The sequence below is a fragment of the Pseudovirgaria hyperparasitica genome, assembly GCF_010093815.1.
Source record: "Pseudovirgaria hyperparasitica strain CBS 121739 unplaced genomic scaffold EJ05scaffold_23, whole genome shotgun sequence".
NCBI classification, from domain to species: domain Eukaryota; kingdom Fungi; phylum Ascomycota; class Dothideomycetes; order Acrospermales; family Acrospermaceae; genus Pseudovirgaria; species Pseudovirgaria hyperparasitica.
Window position 1 is genome coordinate 4,234 of NW_022985571.1, and position 10,239 is coordinate 14,472.

The 10,239-nt window shown below is 33.4% G+C and overlaps 1 protein-coding gene across 1 annotated transcript; it reads left to right on the forward strand.

The window, feature by feature from the left end:
- Positions 1-9,317: 9,317 nt before the first annotated feature.
- Positions 9,318-9,500, forward strand: EJ05DRAFT_445567 (uncharacterized protein; the record flags this gene model as incomplete). The annotated part of the gene is made up of 1 exon (XM_033742185.1): positions 9,318-9,500. A coding segment is annotated over one exon (183 nt), but the record flags the coding sequence as incomplete, so codon positions are not given.
- Between the last annotated feature and the right edge of the window lie 739 nt (positions 9,501-10,239).

Sequence of the window (10,239 nt, forward strand, 5' to 3'; positions counted from 1 at the left end):
TTTAGATATCTATCTACTAGTTTTCTAGTAATTTAATTCTTAACTTAATAATATTATATACGTTCTTATTTATTCTATAACTATTAAATTCTAGGTTCTAATTTCCTTTAAGTTACTTAAGTATAGATATTATATATAAATTAGTTTATCTCTCTAAATTATATTAGAGTACCCGAACTAGTAGTCTAGTACTTATTAGTTTAGATACTCTAACCTTTTATATTATATATTACGAGTTTAATTCCGTAGTAGAGTACTTTTTTAGTTCCTTAGTTCTATATTCTTCTCATATATAATAGTCTATATTAGTCTATTCTAGACTTCTCTATATTATTCTATTATAATATATCGCGTCGCGTACCTATAACGGTTATTTATATTTTCTTTACGTTTAGTAACTATATATTACTTAAATTATAGAGCTATCTTATAGAGTTTTCCTAGTATATGTTTAGAATTTATAATTTAATACTTTATTCTCTATAGTATTCTTCTTCTTTTTATAATAGCTCTAATAGTACTAGACTTATAGTAGTAACGTGTTATTCTATAACCTCTATTTATATATAGCTATCGCGGTACTTAAGATATATACCGTAGATTCCTAGGTATTCTTATTCTTAGTATAGTTCTTCTAACGGATTTAATACTTTTAGATACTATTCTTATTAAGTCTATGTTTAATAATATAGTCTACTTTATATATATCTAGTCTATCTTAGGGTATAATAGAGTATAATTACACGTTCGTACGTTTATATATATTAGATTAAAACCTTTTAAGTAATAAGATATAGAATATATTATAGACTTTTATATTATTTCCTAGATTAAGCTTATAGACTCTTATACTAATATAATATTTAATTTAGAAGGGACTAGCCATTTTATAATTAAGCTTTTTATTTACTTGCGATATTTATATATTATAGATATTAAGAAGAACTTTATCTCTCTTCTTATACGCTTAATCTTTAACTAATCTATTATAGTACTTTATATATAACTTATTTACTTACTAGATTATTACGCGATAGTTATATATAGTTTTAAAGATTTTAATCGCTAGTTCCTATACGTAGATATTAATATCTATTATTCGGTTAAACTAGACTATATAAGGTTTAAAACCTATTCTTAGACTATATTCTAGGTTCGCCTAGAAGGGCGTGATATCTATTATACTATAATAACTATTATTATATATAAATTCTACTATACTTAGTAGAGAGGTCTAGTTATCTTATTTAAAATTATAGAATATATAAAGGTAGACCTTAAGCGTTTAGTTCTATTACTCTATCTAACTATCTATTTATAGATAGAATACTATTAATATATTTCTATTTATACTAGCTATTTTATAGAATAATATCTAGAATTTAGACATGAATATACTCCCTTAGTCTATAATAATTCTTTTTAGTATACTATAGACCTTAATAATCTTATTCTAGAATACTTATACTAGTTCTTTTAATATAATTATCTTCTATATAGAGATATACCTAGATATCTTTATAAGTCTATCTATAATAATAAGAATTAAATTATAACTTATTCTAAGTATCTTACTTAGAGGTAAGTTAACTATAAAATCTATAATAATATCTTTCTATATAAAGAGGGGGACTAGTAGAGGCTATAAGTTTCTATATAGCTTATATCTAGATATCTTTATTCTTTAATAAATCGGATAAGTAGCTATCTATTCTTTAATATACTTAGATATATCTTTCTAAAAGTAGTACTAATAAATTAAGCTTAGAGTACGTATATACCTAAAATATTCTACTAGATTAGTATTATAGTATTAGCTAACTATAGTAAATCGTACGTTATCTATTAGTATATAGTACTTTCTATTATAGTAGAGTAAGCCGTCCACGAAGGTCTACTTATAGTCTACTTTATTCTATAATAATCTATCTTACTATATTTTATATAACTTTAGAACTATTAGGTCTATCTTTTATAGATCTATAATTAACTAGATAAGGTCTACTTAATATATATACTAGGTACTATCGCCCTCCCTAATAGTACCGATAAATAGCTTACTAGAGACTTTAGTACCGTGTCTTTAGTTACTAGCTTCGGTCTTATAAATTTAATTACTAGTATTAGTATTAGTATCTCGCTAATTATTAGATAACTTATTATCTAACCTTATCCTTAAGAGTTAGGTCTATAGCTACTCTAGAACCCTATAGCTACTATAATTCTAGGCGCCTTCTTTATAGTTAGGTCTTCTTAATATTCTATTAGCTAGGTTTATACTTTTAGATTAATAGTAGATTATAAAGTAGAAATTTATAAGCTACTTAGCCTATCGAACCTATTAACGATTTAAAACTATCGTACTTATAAACCCCTTTAAGTTATAGTAATTAGTTAGTAACTTAACGTTATATATAGTACCTTTAAGATAATATTACTACTACTTAAATGACTCTACTATTACTAGTAGCTCTTAGTTATAAATAGTATATCTAGTCTTAACGTTAGCTATCTTACGCGAGAAGAACGTAACTAGATACTATTAGACCTTTTTAGACTCTATTAGTCTAGGCTAGAAGAGTATACCCGAGATTATAAATTCTAATATATTAGTTTCGACGTGAATAGGTTTAGTTAGATCGAAGTGCACTAGTAATAGGGCGGTTATAAATACTTCTTTAATCTTCTCGAAGAATATTCTTTCGACCTTAGTTAATTTAATAGGTTATAATTTAATATTACGCTGTTTCTATCTACTACGGACCGTAATAGACGAGTTAGTAGTAGTAGTATACGTATTAAGTAGTGCGGCTAAACGGGAGAAGTATTTAATAAATTTTTAGTAGTAGTTAGCGAAGCTAATAAAGACACGTATATCTTAAACGGATTTTAGTTTCGACTAGTCTATAATAGTAGTAACTCTATCTCTCTCTATAGTTATACCTTAATTAGTAGTAACGAAGCTAAGAAAGTTAATATAGTCCTAATGGAACTCGTATTTAGATAGCTTAATATATAGCTTATACTTTTCTAGCCTATCTAGGACTATATATACATGCTAGATATGCTCCTCCTCGTTATCTAAGAAGATAAGGATATTATCTAGATATATAATATATGTCGTGTCGAGTAGGCCTACTAGCGCGTTATTAATATACGCTTAGAAGGTGCCTAGCGCGTTAGTTAGTCTAAAAGAGACCATAGTATACTTAAAGTATCTATAACGGGTTCTAAAAGCCGTTTTCTATTCGTCGCCTTCCTTAATACGAAGGCGATAGTAGGCGTTATATAGATTAAGCTTAGTAAAGATCTTTACGCGTCCTAGTCTATTAATAGACTCGGAGATAAGAGATAGTAGATAATAATTCTTTCGTATAATATTATTTAGACTATAGTAGTCGATATATAGATAGAGGCTTCTATCCTTCTTCTTTATAAAGAGAATTAGAGCTCTAGCTAGGGATATACTAGGTCTAATCTATCCTTGCGTAAGGTTCTTTTCGATATATTCTCAAAGGGCTTATAACTTAGATTCTAAAAGAGGGTAGATAGGTCTATATAGAGGTTACTAGCCGTCTTTAAGATTAATAGTAAGGTTAGTAGATTAGTATTAAGGTAGTTTAGAGGAATTAATCGCTAACGCGATATATTAGTATATTTTATACTAATATAGTAGGTTTTCGTCTACTTTAATACTAAGCTTACTATTTTACGTAAGTAAGAGTATATAGATAGTAGAGATCGCCTTCTTATAATCTTTCTAGAATTATTCGTCGTTAATAAGCTATACTAGTTCCTATTAAGGTAGATTTATACGCTAGCTAGCTGTCTTCTTAAGGAAGTCTAGTTTTAGATTATATTTCTTAAGCCACGGTATACCTAGGATTATATTAAAGGGACTATCTACTACGATAAAGGTTAAGTAGTAGAGTTTCTATTTCCCTCCGCTATCCTAGATACTATATTTAATACTATAGATACCGTATAACTTAATGGGACCGTTAATACTATAGAATATAGTATCTATTAGAGCTTAGATATCGGCGTTAAGTTCTCGTGCTCGTTAGATTAATATAATATTAGTAGCCGACCTACTATTAAGTATTATAGTCTAATATTATCTATAAGGGACCTTAATAGATCTAGTCTATAGTTCGATATACTATTTAGCGGATTACCTCTCTATTATAGTCGTGTCTATAAGTCGCGAGGGTTTCTTATAGACTATTAGTTTTTTATATTCTATACTAGGTAGTTAGGCGCGATGTATCCTAGCTACTAGCACTTATAGTATATAACTAGTTAGTTAGTTATATTAGTACTCGGTAGCTTCCCTAAACGGTACTTAGATACTATATAGCCTATTCTACTATAGGTATAGTAAGTAACTTTAGGTCGTTTATATGAGTCGGTCCTTATATCTTAATATATTAATTAGTAGAGAGATCCACGATATAATCCGTGTGGTTTTAAATTTAAGGTATAGTAGTAGCCTTATAACGTCCTACAAGATCTATTACTAAATTAGTTTTAGTTAGACGATTTTACGTTAGATTAGATCGTTAGGGATAGTCGTGTACTAGCGCGGTATTAATTATTTATTATACGCTAGTATCGCTCCGCGAGGTTTATAAGAGCTTAGAGGTCTATAGAGATTATTATTATAAGGTCGAGACGGTCCTTTATATTTAGGGTAAGGGACCGTTTAAAGTCGTCGCACTATTAAATTATATAATCTTCTTCGGCTTCTCTCTAGAGGGGCCGAAGGTATTTAAGGAGTTATAATAGTAACTAATTATCTCGTTATCGAGTCTTAAAGTTATAGCCCTAGGCCTAGTTACGTCGTTTAGCCCTATTACTAAAACATTAGAGGAGAAATTTAGTAAACGTGTCCTAGTTATAGGTATCCTTAGAATATTTAATTTAGTATACTATCTAACGTTCTAAAGGCGTTAGGTTAAGGTATTTCTAGGCGAATCTAATTTTATCGCTATCGTTCGTGAATAGATAGAAGAATCGGCTATATTAGTAAGCCTATATATAGAAACTCTTTCTACTTTTACTATTAAAGTAAGGTAGTTTCTTAGATTAGGGTAATTAGGATAGTAGTAGACTAGAATAGATTATTTTAGTTAGTATAGATCTATATAAATATAGATTAGTCGTTACTAGAACTAAAGCGCGTAATATAGCTTTAAGTCTCGTAGTATATTCTTAAGCTTCGTCGAGTTTATATAGTTATTACTTAAGTTAAATCTATTATTACCTCTCTTCGTGTAGTCTAGTATATATATTATTATAAGGTATAGTTAACGTTAGGCGATTCTAATAGATTAACTCGTTAATATTAATAAGGTCTAGCCTCGTGTTAAGGTTAGGTCTAGTATAGTTTAAACTAGACCGAGATAGAGTATAATAGACTCTATCCTTATATTCTATAATATCTTCTATAGTTATACGGAATATCGTGCGAGTTATCGGTGCGATAGCCTATAAGGTATAGTTATTAGTAGGGGTAGTTATAGGTAGACTATTCTCCTCGTTTAGGTTAGGAGAAGGTCTACTATAAGAGGCGGTGTCACGAGTATTATAATAAGTAGTTCGAGCTATTTCTATAAACTACTATTATACTATATAAAGGGAAATTAAAATATAAGAATTATAGACGTAGAATAGTAGTCTAATAGGTTATAGAAGGATTTAGAAATATATTTAAAAGGGTAGTCTACTCTTATAATAAGGTTAATTTCTAAAGAGTAGAAATTAAGTATATATAGTCTACTTATATAGTAGTCTTACTTAATCTAGCTAACTTAACCTAGGTCCACCTATCACGGACCGTACTAGACTATAGTAGTCTAGTTAAGTCTATTCTAGTATTAGCCCTAATACTAAGAAGGTTAATATAATCTACTATAGAGATAAATAATACTATATTAAATAATAGAGATCCTCTATAATTAGTATTAAATCTAGCTATTTCTAACTAAGAAGTAGAGATATTAGACTAAATTATAGAGATTTCTAATAAAGAAATAGTAGATATACTAAGTAACTTCTAATAATAAGAAGCTAGATAATAAGTTATAGCGGAGCTATATAAGGTATTATAATAAACTATTACTAAACTATAGAAGTATATTACTAATTAAGTCTAGAAGATTTAGATACTTAAAGAATAGACTAAATATATAAAACTCCTTATAAAGAGATAAGAACTTAAGAAGTCTCTTAAAGAACTATACTAAATAATAGTAGATAAATAACTTTCTATACTAATTTAGATAGAATTAGTTTACCTACTACTAGAGTTATAATAATCTACTATAATTCTAGCTACTTCATTACTAACTTACTCTATTCTATCTCTAGATATACTAAAATCGATCACGTTACTTCTTTTACATCCCTAAGAGGCCAACTTGGTCCATTCGGGGTAATATAGTAAGATACACACCTTAATCGATAGAGTATACCGAGTACACCAACTACTACTATACGCACGTACGTGCAGCGTCGAAACCAAGACGCTACCGCCGTATAAAGATATATATATACCCTCTTAAAATCCTCACGGAGATAGAGGCACGGACCACGCTACTAGAACGCCGACACGCCGACCCCCTTTTATTAGTTAAGGGTAGCCCTTAACTAATAAATATGGCGGCCTTAGGCACCGACATACCCCGGCATATACTAGATATACCCCTACCGGTATAATAGAAAAGACTATATAGCGATATTACCGAGGGTAGCTATATACCTATCTAAAACGTAGAACACACCTAAAGGCGCACGCCGCTATAGATAGATAGAATAAAGGGGACCCCGAGAGGGGAAACCCTCCTAGATCGTATTAACTACTAGGTAGTACGTGTAGAGAAGGAAGCCGGAGAGGGCTAGAAGACCCTCCTATATATATTCTAGAACCTTATCTAGAATCTAAAGGGAATTACGGAGGAGGAGAAGAAGATATAACTAGGAGGACTAGAGGGTAGGCTCGACCGAATAGAGGCCAGCCTACGTAGAATCTAGGAGAAACTTACTTAAGGTAAGCGCCCTAGTACATAGGTATAAATAGTAGTAATACCGGAGACTATACTACGGGCCCTCCGGACCGGCGACGTGGCGTATAGTATATATATTATAATCTAGGATAAGGATACCCTAGCATAGGTCTAGCGAGCATCCCTAAAGGACATAGTAAGTAAGATTAATAAATAAAAGGGAATATAGTTAAATGTCGTTACCGCTAAACTCACGCTAGAAGAAGTAGTACTTACTATGATAACGAATATCATGTAGTAGACTATCTCACGCGATCCGAACGCGATTAGTAGTATCTTCCTAGGCGTCTCTATTAGGGCGGCCACATACCCGATATAGATATACTCTATGCCCGTAAGCGGATAGGTTATTAGAGAAGAGGATATCACGCGGATAGAATAGTTAAACGAGCGAAAATACCTAGAGATTAAGATTATAAGAGTATGGTAGAAGAATATATAAGGGATTAAAACTAGATTAAAGGTATACTCTACTATAATAGTGGAGCTTAAGGACCCCGCCCTCGCGTATTAAATTATATAAGAGGGATTCCTAGTAGAAGGGGAGCTTCTTATAGCGGAACCATGGGATAGAGCATAGGCGATAACATAGTACTTTAACTATTAGGGATACGGGTATACGGCATAGCGGTACTCCTAAAAGACTAGGTGTAGGTAGTATCGATAAGAATATAGTACCTAGAAGTGCCCCCACGGGATATAAGGAGAGGGCTAGAGAGATAGGGACACGGCGAAGTACTCTAACTACGACGGCAAGTACCCGTCGTGGTTAGCTATATACGCGAAACGCAAATAGGTTACCAAATACATCTACTTAATCCGGATAAAGGGAGTAAGGTAGCTATAAACGATGCGATCTACTACCGTTCCTCTCTTTACTATAATACTACTACTATAGACTACCTCCTCACGAGGAAGCGGTTAGGAATAGTAAACCATCCCGAGAAAGCTAATAATAGGACGGCCCTAAGGAATTACCAAGGCCGCCACCGTACGAGAATAGTCGCGACTTAGAGGAACGAATATATAGGCCTATACATTCCCTAGCACCCAATAAGAGACCAAGACACACTTCTAATTATATAGGCAAACGTATAGTATAAACGTAAGAACTAGGCGATACTCCTCGAGGAGACCGGAGCTATAATACTTACTATACAGGAGCTATATAAACACTACTAGACGAACAAACTAACAACACACCTAGGATATTATATAATACACCCCCTAGGACCGGAGAGGAGAGTCCTCTTCTATATCTATAAGTCTATCCTACTCTTATTATAGTCGTATACTAAACGGGATAACCTTCGGATAATACTATACCTCTAGATGAATATCGGACCCCTCCATATATATAATATATATAATTAGAACCGATCGCTTTAGGCGGATGACATACTTAAGGGCACTACCGAGCTAGGATAATACATCCTCCTAGGAGATTTCAACCTCTATTATAGCTAGTAGGGTGGACTAACCGTCACCCGCGAAGAGCTTCGAGCTAGAGAACTACGCACCTAATGCTACGGCTTTCTATATCTTCTTATACTAATAGGATAGATTACCTAGCGAAAACATAAATAAGATAAGGGCGGATCTACACTCGACCTCACCCTAGCTACTAGATACCTTTATAATAGGACTTAATACTACCGCCTAAGCCTTATATAGATAGACTCCGACCACGAATGCATGGAGACCTTAATAGACGTATCTACCCCTTAAGACTAACGAGGGCGATAGCTATAGAAGGATACTAACTAGGAAAAGTACCTAAAGGACCTGGAATTAACGATTCTAGACCCGTCTATAGTTAATATATCTAATGGCCCGGCCATCGACTAGGCCGTGAATATACTCCTATAGGCGTACTAGGGAGCAAGAGATAAACACGTGCCGTACCGAATATATAGACCCCTAGACCCGAAAAGTATACCTTAAGTGCGAGAGCATAGGCGAGAAGTCCGGAGATTATATAGACGCGTATACTATAACCGTATACCTAAAGCGTAGGATGAATAGAGAGAGGTAAGAAGATAACGAGATAAAGTCCTCCGTAACAAGCGACGTAAATAGTAGCGTATAGTTACGGATAGATACACACGCAACACCACTAGACTATAGTATATAGTAAAATGGGCCAAAAGCACCGCCTCCCCGACACCTATACCACTTATACCTCCCCTTATATATTAAGAAAAGACGTACTCTACGAGCCTCGAGAAAACAGAGATCCTATAAGAGGTTATATTCCCTCTCCTAGAACCCGTAGACCTATTAGATATTAACGGCACGGAATACCCGGAAGCCGTAAGTATCCCTAGAGAAATTACGGACGACGATATACTTAGTACTATTAAGACACTCCCGAACGACAAAGCGCCCGAGCTAGACGGAATTCCGAATCAATATCTTAAGAGGACTATATAGGCGACCTTACTAATTATAGACTATATATTCCGAGCGTACGCCCGTATAGGATACCACCTATAGAGCTTCCGAACCGTATATATAGTTATACTTCTAAAACTAGGGAAGAGCCTAAATACGCCGAAGGGATAGAGGCCGATCGCCCTTCTCTTCTACCTAGGCAAGGTACTAGAAGCTACGATTACTAAGAAGATAAGCATAGTAGTATAGGTACACGGCCTTCTCCTAGTAAACCAGAAGGCGAAGGTAGAAAGCTCCCTAATTATAGCCATTTAACACATCCTCGAGGTTATCTAGACTATATAGAAATAAGGACGAGTCGTTACGCTACTCTCCCTAGACATAGTAGGGGCGTTTAATAAGGTAAACCATATAAGACTTATCTATAACCTCCGGATGAGGCGAATACCTAAGTAGATTATATAATTTATATAGTCCTTCCTCGCGTAAAGGACTACTTAAATATATATCCCCGGATACCGAAGCGAATATAAGGAGACGGTATACGGCATCCCGTAAGGGAGCACTATCTCCCCGATCCTCTTCCTCTTCTTTATAGTAGATCTCCTTTAGAGAATAGAATATATAGAGGTAGTCGGATACGCGGACGATATATACCTCCTCGCGGTCGATAGTAGTACTAGTAGAACATGTACACGACTCGAACGAGACCACGAGAAATGCGTCTAGTAGGTAAAGCACCATAGAGTAAAATTCGCACCTAAAAAATACTAGCTTA